General features: G+C 34.4%; 1 protein-coding gene across 10 annotated transcripts in view; it reads right to left on the reverse strand.

The window, feature by feature from the left end:
• Positions 1 to 20294: 20294 nt before the first annotated feature.
• LOC105034574 (chromatin assembly factor 1 subunit FAS2 homolog) overlaps positions 20295 to 20921 on the reverse strand; it is a 69278-nt gene continuing 68651 nt past the window's right edge. For 9 of the 10 annotated variants that reach the window (XR_012133909.1, XR_012133907.1, XR_012133908.1 and 6 more), the window contains one exon: positions 20295 to 20525. Coding sequence is in view for 2 of the 10 variants with exons in the window: in XM_073242590.1 (XP_073098691.1) it covers positions 20434 to 20525 (92 nt within the window). In the remaining 8 variants the exon portion in view is untranslated. The remainder of the gene's footprint in view (positions 20526 to 20921) is intronic. The other variant, XM_073242591.1, reaches the window with a different exon arrangement.

The following is a 20921-nucleotide window of genomic DNA, read 5'->3' on the forward strand; positions in this document are numbered from 1 at the left end:
GGAATCTCTTTCTTCACTACCTCCTTCATAGCTAGGTTAAGCCTCCTTCAAAAGTCTCTAATTAGTTTGGCTTCCTCTTCTAAATAAATTTGATATTGGAGAATTGAAGGGTGATCCCTTTGATGTTAGCCATAGTCCAGCTTATGGCTTCCTGATTCTCTCTAAGGACAGCTAAAAGTTTTTTCTCTTAGGTTTAATCTAGGTCCGATGCGATGATTACAGACAGAATTTTTAATGGACCTAGATATGTGCATTTGAGATGCTCAGAGAGTGTTTTGAGTTCTAATTTTGGTGCTTCCTCAATTGATAGTTTGGATATTGGTTCATCCATTCTTATAAATGGTTCGATAGATGGTTGCCATTGTGGATGATTTCTCTGATGACTAGATACAGAAATTTCATAAGTAGTTTCAGATTCTTGGTCTAACCAAAAATTACAGTCAAAATCTTCTTTTTCTAGGTCAATGGGCTCATAAATCTTATTCTAGATCAGGTATACGTCGATGAATTGGTCTCTTTTATTTTCAAGATTGAAAATATTAAAATCAATGGCCATATTTCCAAATGAGAGCTTCATGAGTCCATTGCAATAGTTGATTAGGGCATTAGTAGTTGCTAAAAATAGTCTTCCTAAGATGACTGGGATATGATCTTTTGGATTAGACACTGGTTCAGTCTCGAGGATCACAAAATTTATAGGATAAATAAAATTATCGATCTTGATTATCACATCCTCAATAACTCCCTTGGAGACCCTCACTGATCAGTTTGTCAATTGCAACATGATTTTCTAGGCTTTAATTCTCCTATCCTTAATTTTTCATAGATCGAATAAGATAAGATGTTCACACTAGCCCCTAAGTCTAACAAGATCCTATTGATGACGGTTTTTCTAATGACACAAGAAATTATAAGAGATCCTGGATCTTTGTACTTGACTGGCATGTGGCTTGAAAGGTATGAGCTCACACTGATCGCCAAGAAGGCTTTCTTGATAATATTGGTGGTCTTCTTCTTTATGCATAGATCTTTAAAAAATTTGGCATATGTAAAAACTTATTGAATCATATCTAGCAAAGGAATATTTACTTTTACTTGTTTAAACATCTCTAAGATTTAATCCATATGGGCTGAGTGTTTAGACCTAAGTCGATTTAAAAAAAGAGCCACAGGATTGGTGGGTGATATCTCAGCTCGCTTGAACCCTGAGGTGGATTCTTCGAGTGGCTTAGGTGGCTTGTCAATCTCTATTGATTCAGGCTCCTTAGACTTTGTCTGATCGGCCAATTGCTCTCGAGATGGTTCAGATAGTGGATCTTTTTGACCTTCAGGGGTACTAACATGATTGTCTACTTGTCTCCCAAACCTTAAGGTATGAATTTTATTTAATTTATAGATCTAGGCTCCTTATTGTGGTCCTTGATTATTCTAGGTCTTAGGGTTATCCTTGAGCTAATTCGATAGTTTAATTTTTTTTTTTCACTCATAGCCATGGCTAATTGACCTAACTGTATCTTCAAACAGGTAATAGCCTGGGTGTTGGAAGTTAAAAGCTGGTCCGTAGTCTGCATGAAGTTATCAAGTGTAGCATTGGTGTTAGCAGTTGATTTCGCTAGGACTTCTAGACTCTTTTCTAGTGCACTGAGTTTCTTTTCATTATTATTGTCATCTGGTGGGTTGTTTACTGTAGGATTGGGCCTTGAGTTTGGTTGGTCGAAGCTGGGACAGCCTGTATTAAGACTTTATGATCAAAAAAAATTTGGATGGTTCCTCCACCTTGGGTTATAGGTTGGTGCATAAGGATCATTAATAGGTCTCTAATAGGCTGCGTTCATCTATGCATGACCATTTTCAGTTTGGGTCATGAGGTAGGGATACCCTTCATTACATGATTTGAGTCACCACATCCATTGCATATGTGTGCGGATACTTGGTTCACTTGATTTACAGGGGTACATCCCTTGAGTTCTAAGGCTTCTATCCTATGGATCAAAGATGCAAATTTAGTCTCTTCAGCTAGAAAAGATTGAACTTGATGTACTCCCCCTCTTGAAGGTGAGAGTCTTTCGAATTTTCTAATTATCTCCCATTGTAACCTCTTCTCTGCTAGGTCCTCTAGAAATTATCAGACTTCTATTGGCTCTTTGTTCATGAACTGATCCTGACACATTGATTCTAACATTATTCTAGAGTTTGGGTCTAGTCTCTCGTAAATGATTTGACACAATCTTCAAGTTTCTATTCATGGTGTGGGCATTGACTCAAAAGATTCTTGAAGTGATTGAAGTACTTTTAAAAAGACTCATCAGGTAATTGATAAAATTAATTAATTTTATTTTTAAATTTGGCAGTCCTATCGTGTGAAAAAAAAAAATTCAAGAACACTTTAACAAAATTCTCCCATGATGCTATGGATTGGTTAGGAAGACTGTATAACCACTTTTAGCACTATCCTTGAAGGTAAAATTGATCAGCCTAAATTAAACAGCATCCTCAGTGAGCTGTTGGAGCTGCATCATGGCACATACTTCCTCAAATTTTCTCAGAAAAATATATGCATCCTCAATTTTAGTAAATTTGAGAAGCATATTTATGATCTGAGATTTTATTTTAAAATTGACATCGATTTATGATAGTCGGATACATGAGGGTTGGACTAACCCAACTAGGTAGGACCCAAGATTTATGTTCGAGTTCACCCATGGTGGATTTAGAGATTACTTGATTTAGGATAGGCTTTAGATCTATTTTCACTAATCGACTAGATTCTCCTTTTCAAGTTGCAATTTTATAGATTTTTTTTAATTTTTTTAAATTTTTTTATGGAAGAAGATAGAAGAGGAAAGGAGAGATAGATGAGAAGAAAGCTCTAAAGATAAGTTCTAAGGAGTCCTAAATCTAAAGATGATAGAGAAGAGTATTTTAATTAGGTTTAAATTATGTGTTAGCAATCAAGTTATGCAATCAATCCTAGCTAAAGATTATCCTAGATCTAAACAGCTTCTAACTACCAAGGTTGTCTTTAAGCCCTCCAAGTAAAAGACTAGCCACTCAACTGATCAGATAAGTATAAAATTGGTGGGAATCCTCCTATTGCTTTTCTTAGACACTAATTAAAATTGATCAGATAAGCGAACGAAACCAATTAAATAACTATCTTCCTTTGAAATCTTATCCCTGAATCACTTTTCTAGATACTAGTCAAACTGACTAACCCTAATCCGGTCTAACTTTTAGAGTTCCTTATCCTATTGAGCTTGAGAGTCCTTATGGGCCAACGTCTAATTGATTTTAATTAAAATTTGGGTTATGCAAGATGAAGGATGGTGATTTGTGGGCCAAGAAAAGATGATGAAATCTTCACCTTATCTTATTTAGGGTTTGTGCCCTTATGATATATTATGAAGATGCTATGCAAAGAAAGCAAGATGTCCGAGCAAAGTAAAAAGTTTTAATTTTTTTAAATTTTTTATTTTTTATTTTTTATATATTTCTTTATTTATTTTTTTATTTTTTACGCTAACAAGAATAAAAGATAATTTAGAAAATAAGGCAACTAAAATGAAGCAATAATTATTAAAGAAGTTAACTAAGAAAGCAAATAAGACTAAAGAAGGCTATTTTTTTAAAAAAAATAATCATGCCTAGATCTTCGACAACGACGTTAAAATTTGATCACTATCGTAGGTAGTCAAAAGTAAAAAAATAAATAAATAAATAAACTTAAATTATATAAATAGGATGAGTCAGGATCGTATCCTCAGGATCTAAAATAATTATTTCACGAAAATATAATAAAAGAGAATTGATTGTAGAAGAATTTAAAAATAAAATAGTAAGAATTAAACTGCCAGTTTAAAGGATTTTTAAACAAAAGCAAGTCAGAGAGATAACTCAGAAATTACGAATCGACTATGTAAAATAGATTTTATTTTATTTTTTATATTACAATATTAATTCTTGTGATTAGGATATTAGTATAGTTTATCTCTAAGAAGTACGGACTGTATCCGTAGATCACAGCTCATCCATTTAGAGTATAAACTATCTAAATCTAATTATAAGATATAAGGCTTAAACTAACATATGACGATCTATCTCTTTTAGGCACGTACTGTATCTGGAGATTATGATACGTCTGCAGAGAGTATAGGTCATAAAGGCTAGATCAATACCTCAAAAAAATAAAAAATATGAAATAAAAGTATAATTTTATTATATAAAAATTAAATATAAAAAAAATAAGAATCCATTTACAGGCTTCATCTTTTCGAGTTGGAGGAGTCTAGCCACGCATAGAGATCTTCATCACTTCCTCCATATTCTCCCTAAACAAGAGCTAAGAAGAATAAAAGATTGCTACTGCTCGCTCTGCTTCTCTACTTCCACTGTTACTCGGTATTGTCCGCAGTGCCTCCCTTTTATAGAGCAAAGCATCTTTCGAGTCCTGGCCATTCATAAACTCTCAAATCCCCTCAAATTCACATCCTAACCATGTCTCAGGTGAAAACTAATTTTTTGGCCATTGGATCATCATCAAACACCCTAGATCATGCCTCAACCACTCCTTATCAAATCAAGAAACCACACTGGCCATTGGATCAGGCTTGATCTTCATTTTTGACCGTTGGATTGCGCACAATCTTTTATTTCAGTTCTCCCAACCGGCATCAGCCACAACCGTCCAATCACATGCAAAAATGATTCTCAACCATCCGATAGCACACAAGAGCCAGGGCCACCCCATGTGCCACGATAAAAGATCGGAAATACTGTTCCCATGAATCGCAAGTAGACCTGATGCACGTCAGTCTATAAACCTCTGTAAACTGTGCCACTGTTCCTATGGACCGCCATAGACCGGTGGGCAAAAATTTTTTTGTGAACCTCCGTGGATCGAGCGGCTTAATGGGCTAGGTGTCTTTCGATTTTTGGGCTGATTTTGGCCTTTTTAAGCTGATTTTTGTACCTACCTTTGAGTCTTCATTCGAGATTCATTTTGAGTCCGATTTGCTCTTTTTTTTTTTTTAATCTGTGAATCGGACTTTTTATATTGACAATCATTTTTTCTACAAAACATAAGTAAAAGCATCAATTCTTAAAGAATAAAATCAATTAATAAATATTTTAATATTTTTTTTGGGATATTTAATGTACTTATCAGGGACCAAGCTGATGCAGGTTGTTACTTTTCAAGCCAATAAAAGAGCTAAATTATTTAATTATTCATTCAACAAGTTACTATATATTCTTGTCACTATGGTAATGATAACAATAACTATTGTGGCATTTCACAGTATCTACAAATTTAACATAGTTATTATAGACTTTGTAATAAGGAGAAGTGTTGAGAAATGCAATGCTAAGTCCCAAAATATTGGAAATTTATTATCATAGTTTAAATTTTATTTTTAGTGCCGATCCATATTAGTTATGTTGAAGCTTAGGCCCAATAGAGCAAAAGTTGAGTTGGAATAATTTTTGACTTCCAGTGGAGAGAGGATCATTATATTCAAGTTGCTTTGGAAAAGGATAAAAGTCTTTAACCATGGCTCGGCTGGTCAGCTTGTTTTGGACGTGAGTGTTAAGGGAAGAAAGTTAATGCGGCGGCTGTGGCGGCTTTGGACGTGAGACTCGAGCTTGATTCAATTTAAAATATTTAAAATTAAATTTAATTTAATATTAATTAAATTTTAATATTTAATTTTAAAATTTATTTAAATAAAAAAAATAATTGTTAGAATCAATCGGAGTCAACTCAAATATCAATTAAGCTACACTTAAGTACTAATTCAAACTTAAATTCAAACCTAAAAAATATAGTTAAATAAAATATAAAATTATACTAATATATATACATCATCCATCCACTCATTGCGGTCTGCATCATTAAACCTTGAGGATTTTATTGATGATCTTTGAGTTAAAGAATCTATTTTTCAAAGGTAAATAATTATAATGTTTCAGAATGGGCTGTTAAACACTTGTTCTTTGGAGGATAAAAAATTACTTGATAATTTATATCTTCCTAGGTAAGTATTTTAAACATTTAGATATAAAAATAACTTACTCATATTCTTTGATGTATTAAAAAGTAGTTGTGGAATCTAGTGTCCATATTCTTTTGCATTATTATTTTCTTGGATAAGTTATGCGGATCTATTTATATTTTTCAAAATATCTTTTATTATATAACTATTATTATCTATAATAATATTATATTATATATTATATAATAATATTATATTATATTATATATTATATAATAATATAATATTATATTATATAATAATATTATATTATATTATATTATTAGAGGATTAGGGGTATTTTAGGAATAAAATAAAATTTTATTTTATTAATTGATCAAAAAATAATTTATCCACTTAGAAAGATATGAGAACATAGATAAGTTGGTTAATTGAAAAGTTGACCAACATTTCTACCATATTTATCCATCAAAGAATAAGTCCTAAAACTTGAGAAATCAACCAATAATTTATTCATGAATTAGAAAAAGCTAAATTTACTAGCCAATGTAGAATTTTATTTTTTATTTTCTCATAAGAGAGACTTATAGATAATGAGCTACACAACAAAGAGTAGTCCTTTGCCAAATATTAATAACACCCCAAATAAAATTCTATGGAATCAAAACATAAAAGTAGGAAAGACTCTTCGGATCTAATCATACCATTAGATTCTATTGACAATTCTAAAAAAACTGTTCATCATCTTAAGATGAAGTGGTAGTGCTTTTCCTATTGGAGTGAGAGGTCAATCCCCGAACGAAGGAAGGGAGCTAAAGCCGATTGAGAAGACAGGGGACCTATTATGCTTTCTTCAAAGGATGGCTGCTTCCAAGCCCACCTCCTATTGGAGTGAGGGGTCAATCCCCGAACGAAGGAAGGTGTCTCCATAGGTGGAGAGAGCTCGGATGAATGAAATAGGTCAAGAGGTCCAGCATGAGCAAATTAGATCTAGGATGGATATCGGGGTTGCATTGCACAAGCCCAAAAGGAACGTCAGGCAACTGAAACGATATGACTTCAAAGAGACAGTGTCATATGTCCTGGTGACAGTGAATGGGAAACCCTACACCTATGAGGAGGCTATGGAGAGCCAGAATAGAGAGAGGTGGATCCAAGCAATGTTCGAGGAGATGCAGTCTCTCCACAAGAGTGAGACGTGGCGATTGGTGCAGTTGCCATAAGGAAAGAAACCCATTGGTTGTAAGTGGATTTACCAATGCAAGAAGGGGCCTTCAAAGTAGGGAGGTATCAGGTACAAGGTGAGACTAGTAGCCAAGGGATACTTTCAGAAGGAAGGTATCAATTTCAGTGAGGTTTTCTCTCCCATCGTCAGGCATACTTCTATCAGGATATTGCTGAGCATCATAGCAACTCAGGACTTAGAGCTGAAGCAGATGGATGTCAAGATGGCATTTCTTCATGGGCATTTAGAGGAGAGCGTCTACATGGAGCAGCCACCTGGGTTTCAAGAGCCAGGAGTAGAAGAAAAAGTCTGTTTATTGCAGAAATCACTATACGGGCTGAAGCAGTCACCAAGATAATGGTACAAGTGGTTTGATTCTTATGTAAGGAGCATCAAACTTTTCAGGTGTGAGTATGACTCTTGTTTTTAAATTAAATCTTTGGAGGATGGGTCTAAGGTATTTCTACTCTTGTATGTGGATGACATGCTTATAACATGCAAGAGTAGGAAAGTTGTGCAGGAACTGAAGGCAGCCTTATCTCGAGAGTTTGAGATGAACGATTTGGGACCTGCGAGGAAGATCTTAGGCATGAAAATCTTCAGAGATCGAGTCAAGAGGGTGCTGCATTTATCTCAGGGAGGTTACATCAAGAAGATCTTGAAAAGATTTGGGATGAAGAAAGCGAAATCAACAGAGCCGCCACTCATCGAGCACTTTAGACTCTCGAAGATGATGTCGCCATAGACTGAGGTGGAGGCTCAGAAGACGGAGAGAGTGCCATATGCCTCTGATGTGGGAAGCCTTATGTATGCCATGGTGTGTTGTAGGCTGGATATCACCCATACAGTGAGCCAAGTCAGTAGGTTCATGGTGCAACCTGACAAGAGCACTGGCAAACACTGAAGGAGATCTTCAGATACTTGATGGGTACTGTTGGAGTCGACATTTGCTACAGACAGCAAAGAGGTGCTGAGGGGCTCTCCAACACATCCAAAGAGGCTCAAGGGTAGATAGGAGGATTCATGGATGCGGATTTCGATGGAGATGTGGACACCCGATGGTCGACGACAGGTTTTGTATTTAGCCTGTTTGAAGGTCTCATTTTATGGAGATCATCCTTGCAGCCCATCACAATCTTATCAACAACTGAGGTGGAGTACATTGGTGTTACGGAGGCAGCGAAGGAGGTCCTATGGTTGAAGGGCTTGACATTAGAGATGGGCCTCGCACAGGAGACTGTTAGGGTGCACTGTGACAGTCAGAGTGCACTATTACTTCACAGAACTCTGTCTACCATGTGAGGATGAAGCACATCGATATCAGGTATCATCGGATCAAAGAACTTATGAAAGAAGGTGAGGTGGAGCTGGTAAAGGTCCACACCAAGGAGAATCCAGTGGATGCACTGACAAAGGTACTTCTACGAGATAGTTTTCGAAAATGTGTGACATTGATATACTTGATGGATATGACGGAGTTGGTTGAGGCCTTGGGGCACTAAGATGAAGATTGTTGGGCCTTATGTGGTGCTCCCAAGGCTCAGAGGATCAAGACTAAGGTCAAGGTCCAAAGTCCAAGATGTGGTCATGGGATTTCTAGGGCTAGTTTGGGTCCTAGGATGAAAGGCTGTCAGCCTTTCGAATCTTGAGGTCCAGAGATTTTGAATGTTGAGGGGCTAACTTATATTTGATCTAGGATTGAGTTCAAGATTATGAGATTGGATCAAGTCATGGGTGTATATGGGCTTGGGTGAACGCAATCTTGTATTGAGTTAGCTAGGGGAGTTTTTGGGTTAGGTCACATTGATTATGTATATAAACATACACTGTATTTGGACTCGATGAATTGAAGGAATACAAAATTATTTTCTTCCTAATCTTGTTCTCTCTTCCTTCCTCTCTCTCTGGTCTTCTCTACATCCTAGCAGCAAGAAACCCTAGGATTTCTTGACCGCTAACCCAAAAAACAAAGAAAGGAGGCACTAAAAACTAGCTTCCCCCCTTTTGCATACCCCCCTGTTTGTGCACCCTCTCTTGGCTGCCCAAGAGGAGTTCTAGGTCTCATCTTTTATTTTTTGGAGGCTTCATCAAGAGTACTTTCAGATCTCAAAAGGTAGATTTCAGATCTGATGGGGAGGGGGTTCAAATCGCAGAAAGAAATCCTATTGACAGGATTTACAAGACTGCTGAAATCCTGAAGGCTATTTTTGTTTTGCTTGGTTGCTGGCCTTCAAGGACCTCCACAACCTGATTCTTGCTATTTCATGGCATCCACAATTTGGAGAAGTTGCTCCAACTCTAGTTACCAGTGAAGGGATCTTGAAGAGTTTAAGAGGCATTATTCTTGCTATAGTGCGAATTTCATCTTTCAAAAGAAAGTCTATTTGAAAGAAGAAGAAGCCCATCAAAAAGCAGAAGAACGAGAATGAGCCAAAGAAGAAAGCTCCCAAAAAGAAGGCCACAAACAAAGAAAAGTATTTCCAATATAACACTGATGGCCATTAGAAGAGAGACTATCCTATCTACCTGGAGAGCCTAAAGAAGAAGAATGATAATGCACCTTTAGAAGGTATGTTAGACCTACTAGTAATTGAAACTAACCTTACGATTTTTTCTACTTCCTGTTGGATCATAAACTCTAGTTCTAGTGCTCATTCGTGTACTTCTATGTAGGATCTTGAGGAAAATAGAAGGCTGAGGGAAGGTAAAATAACTCTAAGAGTTGAAAATAAAGCAAGAGTTACTGCTGCGACCGTGGGCACCTATCCTCTATGACTACCATCTAGACATAGTTTATCACTTATGGACTGTTATTTTATACCTGCTACAAGCAAAAATTTAATTTCTATTTCAAGTCTGTCACAGGATAATTATGTATCATTTATTTTTAAAATAAAATGGTTGGATGTGATCTTTTAATTGACAGTCTCTATTACTTGCATGTAGATGTATCTATGAATGTATCTGAGCAGATAGTGAATGTCATAGGATCTAAAAGATCTAGAGATAATATAAACTTTAAGTATATGTAGCATCTTAAGCTAGGTCATATAGGAGAAGAAAGAATAACAAACTAGAGAAAGATAGGCTCTTGGGCTAATTGATTACTGAGTCATATCTAATCTATGAATCGTCTTCAAGAAAAAATGACAAAACTATCCTTTATGAGACAAAGAGAAAGGATCACTGAGATACTTGCCCTAGTACACACTGATGTATGCAGATCATTTAATGTGTTGGTCAGAAGAGGTTATATCTACTTCATTATCTTTATGGATGATTATTTATGGTACAAATATATGTATCTTATGAGATACAAATCTGAAAACTTTGAAAAGTTCAAAAAATTCAGATATGAAATAGAGAAGCAAATCAAAAAAATTTTAAAGATACTTCGATCAGATCGAGGAGGTGAGTATGTAAGTAAAAAATTTTTAGATTATCTCAAAAAAAATAGTATAGTCTCACAATGGACTCTGTCTGAAACATCTCAATAGAGTTTCAGAATGAAGAAATCGGATCCTATTGGATATGGTTCGATCCATGATGAGCTTCACAGATTTTTTTTATTTTTTTAAAAATATATTTTACTTATTATTAACTATCTAGTAAATAAGATTTTCTCTAAGTCCGTTCCCATCACACCATATAAAATATGGTATGGTAAGAAATCAAGTATTGGTCAACTCAAAATGTGGGGATGTCCAACCCATGTCAAACGACTACAGATGGACAAGTTAGAAGCAAGGTCCTTAAGGGCTCATTTCATAGAATATCCAAAAGAATCTCTAGGATACTACTTTTACCTCCTAGAGGATCACAATATGATTGTGAGCCGAAATGCTGTCTTCTTGAAAAATAGTTTATCCAAGATGGAAGTAGTGGGAGGCAAATAGGGTTTGAAGAGAGAGTTTTTGAAGAGCAACAAATCATAGAATCTATTGAACCTATTCTAACTGAGCTAGTACACATAGCTCCTCCTCCACCTTAAAGGTCAAGTAGGATTTTTCATCCTCCTAAAAAATACTTAGGTATTATTTCAGAGGAAGTAAAGAAAATGTTTCTTAAGAAAAATGAGGAACATGGAGATGATTCCAGAACCTATGACAAGATGATGATAGACATCAATTTTGAGAAATGATTAGAAGCCATGAAGTCAAAAATTGACTCAATGCACTCCAACTAAGTTTGGACCCTAATAGATCGACCAAAAGGTATAGTACCTATTGGATGCAAATAGATTTATAAGAGAAAGATAGATTCGGATGGAAAGGTAGAAACCTTTAAAGTAAGGCTTGTGACTAAAAGTTATAGTCAATATGAAGGCATTGACTATCAGGATACCTTTTCGTCAGTAGCTATATTGAAATCTATTCAAATATTGCTTGCAATTGTAGCATCTCATGATTATGAGATATGGCAGATGAACGTAAAAATTATTTTTCTGAATAGATATCTTGAGGAAGATATCTATATGGAGCAGCCTCTGAGTTTCACTTTCAGTAATAGAGATCATAAGTTCTACAAGCTGCGAAGATCTATATATGGATCCAAGCAAGCATCTTGGAGTTGAAACATCCATTTCAATGATGCAATCAAATCATTTAATTTCATCAAGAATGAGGAACAACTGTATATTTTTAAGAAGGTCAGTGAGAGTGCTGTCACATTTCTCATATTGTATGTAGATGATATCCTTCTAATTAGGAATGACGTTCCTATAATGACTTCAGTTAAGGTTTGGTTGTCGAAAGAATTCTTCATGAATGATCTTAAAGAAGCATCCTATATTTTGGAAATAAAGATCTATAGAGATAGATCTAAAAGAATGCTAGGTCTGTTGTAGAAGCTATATATAAAAAAGATGCTAGAAAGATTCAGCATGAAAAACTCTAAGAGGAGACTTCTATCCTTCAAACATGGAGTTCATCTCTCCAAAAAGATGTATCCCAATACATCTGAAGAGATATAATGCATAAACAAGATCCCTTATGCTTTGGTGTATGTCATGCTATATACACGATCTGATATAGCTCATACTGTGAGTATCGCAAGCAGATATCAGTCGAATCCAGATGAAGAATACTAGATTATTGTAAAGAATATCTTTAAGTACTTAAGAAGGACTAAGGATATGTTCTTAGTCTTTGGAGGAGAAAAATTATGGGTACAAGGATACACAGACTCAGACTTTATTTCTGATATTGATGCTAGAAAGTCTACATCAGGATATGTATTTCTTTGCAATGGTAGTGTGGTAAATTAGAAGAGTTTCAAATAATCGATCATTACAGATTTCACCATGGAGGCTGAGTACATCACCACTTTTAAGGCTATTAAGAAAGTTTTTGGTTCAAGAAATTTATTATGAAGCTGGATGTCATGTCATTAGATGCCATACCATTCTACTATGGCAACAACGGTGCCATAGCTTTGGCTAAGGAATTCAGATCTCACCAGAAGTTCAAGCACATAGAGTGATGATTCTATCTAATTCATAAATATCTTGAAAAATAATACATCGAGGTGCAGAGAGTAGACTCAACAGACAACATGGCAGACCCACTAACTAAGCTACTGAGCCAGCAAAAGATGAAGTCCACCTTCAGAAGATAAAACTTAGGTTCATGGCCAATTAGCTTTAGTGCAAGTGGGAGATTGTTAGATATATGTCCTAGAAGTCAATTAGACTGATACTTGTAAACATTCTAGGAGATAATTTTATAATTATATTTTTAAAATTAATAAAATTAGATTATTTTTTATTGATATTATATTTTGATATCCATGAATCATTCAAAAAATTAATAAGATAATTATATATATTCTCAAGTATTGAAAATTTGAGACATGTGTCATTAATGATTAATTCTTAAATACTTTCGATCAAAAGATAATCATAGAGATGATGATTGATCCAATTGGTATACAAATCACTTCTCTTAGGATAGACAAATCTCGAGTCTACAGCGTGGAGACACTAGAGCGAGAGTGTACATATTTGTTAGAGAACAAAGATACCAAGGTGACCATTATGAGAAATCACTTAAATGGCTATCTACTCATCAGTGACTTGCTCTATGCTACAATGGTGTGACTAGTCCTTGGATCTGAGATGCCTCAGCTGTTCATAGTGAGGTTGCTATAGTTTAACTGCACATATACTCGATCTCTAGCCATATGGGTCCCTGCCATGCATATTGACTGTAGTAGATTCATTGTAGGAATAAGATGTGCATCAAGATAGAATCTATTATCTTTGGATAAATAAAGAAGATGATCCTATGTAATTTATAAGATTGAGTTCAGAAGATCTTAGCTAGGATAGAGTGAATGGTGGAAAAAAAATTTCACATACTTCACATCAGAAACTCAAGTCAAGTAAATTTGACATATGACAGATGATGTGGTTTGACGAATAATCTGTAACTTCTATCTAGTCGGGACTCTAATAAAAGGACTATATCACACGATAACTATACCTAGAGATTCATTCTATTCTATTCTATTAGCCTGCCACCATATATTGCTGGGTATCATTGATGGATTATGGAGTCCACAGAGAATATATAGATGATCAAATGATTCTTTGATAGAAAGAATTGAAAGTTTTTCAATCTATTGAAAGAAGTTTTAGTGATGTTGTGATGGAGATCACAACATGACTTACTACCAGATAGAATAGAACCTATGGGATCACACACATAAGGAGTTTAAGACTGATCAGATGGTTGAAATCCGAGTTATCAATATGATTGATTATTGGATTAATTTATAATTGTTACAAATAGCAAGGACTTAATTACTAAAGGTTAGCAATTTCGAGGAGGACTAATGTGCAAATGTTGCATGCCTTAAATTTGATTAGATCAAATTAATTATGGCTGAATTCAAGTTGAATCAAATAGGAATTTAGATTCAATTCAATTTAGGTCAAGATTATATGCAACCAAATGAGTTTGGATTTATCAAATAATCTATTTTAACTTGGTCATGGACCAGTCATCCAAGCCCACACCCAAGGATTTCTTGAATGAAACCTGAGGCACCATATGAGAGGTCAAGTGGGGCACCAACACTAGGGTTTCTTGAAGCCCTAGCCACCCTAGCCATGAAAAGAAGTTTCTTGGCTGATTTATGTGGGGCAGCACACTGGGATTCTCTCTCCAAGAATCCCAACCAACAAGGGGTCTTTTATGTGATTAATTTTTCTGAAATCTTAGGGGTGCCATCTAGAGTTTTGAACCTATAAATAAGTGGCCAAGCCCTAAGGCTTTAGAAGAGTCTCCATACCCTAAGATCCCTCATCCTAGCCTTAAGGCTACCGCCCCATCTCATCTCTCTTCCCTCTCCTCCACGCTAGAGCTTCTCTCTTTTCTCTTGGTTGTGCTGAAATTAGATTTCAGCAAAAGGGTCTTGTAGAAGCTCTTATCCGGTTACTCTTCTCCAGGAGTTGTGAAGCATCTTCCATTAAGCAAAAGTTTCGCAAGGAAGCTATCACCCCAAAGAATCAATTGGTTGCAAATCAGTCCTTTGACTCTATGTGGATATCTGTGGAGGTCAGGTACTTGCATGACTGCAAAGAAAGGAACAAATCCACGATCATCACTTGTGGAGTTCATCTACCCATGCAAAGGTATAAGAAAAATTATTTTTCTTATTATTCTATTCCTTTTCTCTTTGTATATTGGGATGTTTATAGTCATATTAGGTTCTCTCTTTCACATATTGGGTAGTTTTATTTTATTCCGCTGTGCATGATGATTAGATTAGCTCTAATTTCATTTTTTTCCAACTCTTTCTAATTAATAAGATTAATTAGAGATCATGTGAACTTCTATTTTTAATTAATGAGATTAATTAAAATACATGCGAGAAACCTAAAAGATCCTTCAATATCTATTGCATGTAAGTTATGAAATGTATTAGAACAAAAATATGGTAAAGAAGATGAAGATCTAGAAAAATATATTGTAAACTGATAGATAAAAAGTCTATTGAACAACAAACTCTTCAACTATAAGTTTTGGCTCATGGTATGAGTAGAAAAGGAATCAACCTTGATGAGAAATTTTTAGTATGTATAGTCATTGACAAATTATCTCCTAATAGTAGAAGTCTTTTTGCGTTATCATTATAACATAAAAGAGATTTGTTAGCTATGAATGATTTGATAATTTTATTTCAAATAGAAGTGAAACATGGAGAAAAAGATAAATTGTTTAATTATTTTCAATATAAGGAAAATCCGGTATAGAGAAGCAAAAATAAAAAAATTTATAAAAGAAAAATATGATAAACTTAAGCCTTAATCAAAAATTAATAAAAAATAAATAAATAGATGATGTTATCTAGTTAACCAAGATACTTTACTAGACATAGCCATTATCACAAGGATAAACTTCTAAAGAGTCAAAAAGATTAGAATAGCCTACAAATAAATATTAGTAACCATTAGATCCAATTCATCTAAAACCAATGAAAATGGTTTGTTTCTATAAAACTCCAGATAAATCTAGCATATCAGCCTACTGATTAGTGGCTTGATTAGTGCCAGTATACATGTTTGTGCTAGTAGATTCCTATTCTCTAATTATCAAATCTCCAATGAAAATACTATGATGATGAGAAACTCTAGTGCTATATATATGAGATGAAAAAAGAGCAAATTTGATGCTAATATTTAGCAAGACTCATTTTCTACAAAATGCAACATGTAAAAGAAGTTAGAAGCAATCTCATATATGGTTCTTCGCTAATAAGGGATGACTATGAAATGATCTTTGAGTTGAAGAAAGTTATTGCAACTAAAAATAGTATTTTATTAGAAGGTATTATATGTCTGATGGTCTATTCAAATTGAATATAACAAAAATTAAAAGCAAAAGTTAGAAGGTGTTATATGTCCGATGATCTATTCAAATTGAATATAACAAAAGTTAAATGCAAGAAAACCAATTCTTCTTTTATTTACAAACTTATGTCTTCTAATTTGTGGCATAGCAGACTTAATCATGTAAAGCATAATATATATTATTAAGAGAATAATGAATTTAAATTTAATTCCTAAATGTGATATAAATATAAATGAGAAATATAATATATATGTATAATCTAAGCAACCAAAAAAATTATTCAAAACATTGTATAGGGAAATCAAACTTTTATAGCTAACACATAGTGATATATGTGATTTAAACATCTTAACTAAAAATAGAAAAAGATACTTTATTACTTTTATAGATTATTTCTCTAATACTATCATGTGCATCTTATTAGAATAAAAGATGAAGCTTTAAATAAATGTATAATCTATAATAGTGAAGTTGAAAATAACTTAATGAGAAAGTTAAAATTTTTAGAATAGATAGAAGAGGAGAATATACCTCCAATGAGCTTAATAATTTTTATAAAATAAATGATATTATTAATAAATTTATCCAACTTACTCATCTCAGTTTAATGGAGTGCTTGAAAGAAAGAATTTTAGTTGATATGGTTAATTTTATGATTGCTAATTTTGAGATATTTTTTAATTTTGGGGAGGAAACTCTGGTATCAACTTGTTATATTCTTAATAGGATTCTCCATAAACATTTTAGCCTAACAACTTATAAAATATGGAAAAATAGAAAATTTAATTTGAATTATCTTAAAATATAGGGGTGTTTGGCCAAGATTAAAATCCCTAAAAATAAGAATGGAGAATTAGATCCTAAACTATAGATGGGTATTTATAGGTTATTCCCAAAATAGTAGTGCTTATAGAATTATTGTCAAAAAATCAGAAATTAATGAAATTAATGTGAATACCATGATAGAGTCTAGAGATATTTTCTTTGAAAATAGTATGCCTCTTAAGGAGAAAGTTGACAAGGCTTTTAATCCTTTTAATCTGCCTTCTAATAGCAATTCCTACATCGAAAACACTCATTCTTTACATTTAGAGGTACCTAGAAGAAATAAGAGACAAAATCATAAAGGGAACTATAGAGTTGATTTTAATATCTATTTGGTCGAAAATGATCCTAGAGTTATAGTGATGCGATTAATTCAATAAACTCTATGTTTCAAAAAGAAGCTATTAATAATAAAATAGAATCTTTGATGAATAATGGAACTTGGTTTCTTGTTATCTACCTGGTCAAGATTGCAAACCTATAGGTTATAAGTGGATATTTAGAAAGAATTATGGATGAATAGATCTATAAATAAGTTTAAAGTAAAATTGGTTGCTAAAGATTTTATCCAAAAAAAAGATTTTGACTACTTTGATATATATTGTCTAGTTACTAAGGTTGCATCCATTAGGACTAATTATTTTAGCTCCTATAGTTAAACTAGAAGTTTACGTATCTAACGGATACGAAAATAATATTTCTTAATAATGATCTTTAAGAAAAAAGTTATATGAAACAATCAGAAGACTTTATAGTACTTGGACAAGAACATAAAATTTGCAAACTACTTAAATCCTTGTATGGGCTAAAAGCATCAAAATAGTGGCATGAAAATTTAATTCCAAAGTTTTATCTTATGATTTCTTCATAATTGAGGCGAATAAATATGTCTATATTAAGATAAATTGTGATTCGTGTGTTATTATATGCTCTATGTTGATGATATTTTAATTTTTAAATTAACACAGAAATTACTAATGATATACTAAATCTTTTTTGTCTAGCAATGGTGACAGGAAGATTTCGAACCAGCAAATATAATTTTAGGAATTAAATAAATAAGATCACCGTAAGGGGATTGCTACGTCACAATCACACTACATAGAAAAACTATTAAAGAAATTTGGTAACTTCAAAAAAAATTGTAAAATCCTAAGGACACCTTATGACTTTTTTCGGTTGCTTAATTATGCACTCTATTTTAATATAATCCCATTATTTACACGTTGAAGAGAAAGAGACACACTTCCCCTTGACTGTTATGTTCACTAGTTTTAGATTCATGCGCACCGATGTCCTTCACTAACCATATTCACTGGTTTGACCTAAGACAAAGTTTGTTCTAAACTCATTTGGTCTTCATTTCCCATCAAGTGGTATCATAATGTACCAAGTAATCCTAACAAATGGTATCAGATCCAACAACCAACAATCCTAGCAAACTCTTAAAACTATAAAGCTGCTCAAATTGGTAGCTCTAGTAAAAAATGATAACATGGAGCTATCAAAGCTAAGTCACAGGGCGTAGTGTGCTGAGCGGGCACAGAAAAGAGACTTGATGGAATAAGGTGCTAGATTTGAGCACTAGCTTTAACATGGTTCTTGGAAGATCAAAGTGTGCAGTGAAATGGCTCTTAGAGAGCAGGCTTCTTGGATTCGAGCGGTAACACATTCTGCATGCAAAAGTAATAAGGTATGGTGCTTAGCTGGAAGTAGAAGCGAATTGGACTTGAAGTGGCATTGAAATTGGCTCATTCAGGAGGTGGAGATGTTGAGGATCGCATATGAGGTTTAATTTTATGTGGAATAATTAATGGAAGATCGATGAATTAATATATATGATTAGGTCCAAGAAATAAAGGCTTAAACTTTTAAATTGTATCAGATTCTGACTTGTATATCAGATCTTTTCCTTGCTGGACTCAAATCCTAACCTTTGTCCTATGTTCGCTGGATCCTTCTTCCATTACATGCTTCTTTCATGCACAAGCATTTATTGAGGACCTACACGACCCCTTCGCTCGCACCCCCCATCCATTCTCATGCCTTTGTTCTCTCTAGTCATTACCTTGGCAAAGCAACAAGAAGTGCCTTTGATTGCAATGCTGCCAACTTTCACGGTGGCCAGGGATGTTGCAGCCGCTCCACTTCACGAGCGAAGCTGATTACAAATGCTGTTGCTGCAAGGAAAGCCTCGGAGTGTGAGTTCAGGATGCGAGATCGCCATAGTCATGTCAGTGGGCTTAGAATAGTGCAGTTGGATGGCCGTGATCTGTAGCTTCTTGGCTCTAGTTAAGTTCGCCAATCTAATAATGTATCTGGCAATGCAATGCTCATAGCCAGTTTTGCTATTTTTCTCCATTCCTCTGAGCAAAGTGGAAGGTCCGTCCTGCTTTATTTCACAAGATGCAAACGTAAAACATAGCATGGTATATGCCGTGTTAACAACCACACTTTTCTTCCCTCCTGTTTCCTATTCCTCAGCATAGTATATAATGTGTAACATCTTTCATTCAAAGGAATGCCAAGCATAGCATGTCAATGCAATGCTGATTTCATGTAGGAAGATGTTGCTCATTCAGATCCTTCCCTGCTGATACAGGTGGACGCCATGGACTAAATGTTTTTCAGAAATATATAAATGGGCTCCACTCCCTTTTTATAGACAAAAAAGGGAATGTCAAACATATGCTAATCCGAAGAATTTCAAATAAATTTCCCAGCATTTATAACATGAACATAATGTGGTTCAAAATTGTTGCGTCTTAAACAGAGCAGAAAAAAATTTAGAAGAGAAGATCGGTTATTTCAAGAGCAAATGAGGCCTTGTCACATTTTCTTAAGGCTTTCTTATTGAAATGTTCCATGAGTCCAGCAATTAGAGAATCTGTATTGAAGGGACAATACAAGAGGATCTGCGTGCTTGCTGAAGCGCTAAAAGAGAAGTGGCATAGCAACTGTATTTTAGCGAGCTTAACCACGCTTAAAGGAAATAATCAGGTTTCTTCAATTGTCTACATGACCGGATTCAAATACTTTAACAAATGGGAAAATATGACACAGTTGACTTCACATGAGATGGGATGTGGTTTGTTGCTTATGCCAGTCTTCTTCATTGCAAGCGGACAAGAGTGAGACTGAAGAATAAATAACGTAATAGATATATATACAAAAAAGAAATAAGATGCAAAGCAAGGAGAGAAATTTTCATGTAGATGCATTCGATTGCAGTTAGGTATCAAAACAATTAATGCTTTGAGTCATTTTCTTTCCTCCATTTACGGTCAGTTTCCCAGGCTCTTTTCTTTTTTAATTAACAGATATCCTTAACTTCCACACTAAGCATCTGGGAAACTTTGTGAAATCTTCAATAAACACAGCCCAAAAAATTCCTTTAGATGGGGAAAACAACCTATATTACAGAAAGGAATCAGCCAGGTTTTACTATGAGTTACAAAGTATCTACAGATGACATCCTCAGACTTCTGACTCCTAGTTTATGGCTATGGGAGCCTTCATTTTTATTCCTCTGTCAGCTTTACCAGCATCTGTTGTCAACTTTGATACTCTCCACGGCATCAGGTTTCATAATTGTGGGATGCATATTTCCTTCTATGACTTTCTTGGCTTCTACACAAAATTGTATCAGAATTATGCCCAGAAAAGACAGGAAACGCTTCAAACTTTTGATAAAATATTTGTCAAACAAATACTTCGATCGACGGCCACAATATTCAAGAAGATAATTTGTAAAATAAGCATAGCAAGCATACAGAGGCTTATGTCAAAGTCCACCATAGTTTCTCTAGTAAGTACACAATTACAGAATTCGTTGCTCCAGTATGTTCGCAAACTGTTTCAGGACACATTGATCACATATGCCGAAAAACAGTATCTGCTAATCTATTTTCACTGAACTTTGAAGGAATTAAGATGCATCTTGCCATCATTGATCTCACACTTACGAATATTGAGTTATTTACATGTTGGCCCTCTGAGTCTTTTCCTAGATTCACTTGGCATTTC

Source organism: Elaeis guineensis, chromosome 8, assembly GCF_000442705.2.
Source record: "Elaeis guineensis isolate ETL-2024a chromosome 8, EG11, whole genome shotgun sequence".
Lineage (NCBI taxonomy): Eukaryota > Viridiplantae > Streptophyta > Magnoliopsida > Arecales > Arecaceae > Elaeis > Elaeis guineensis.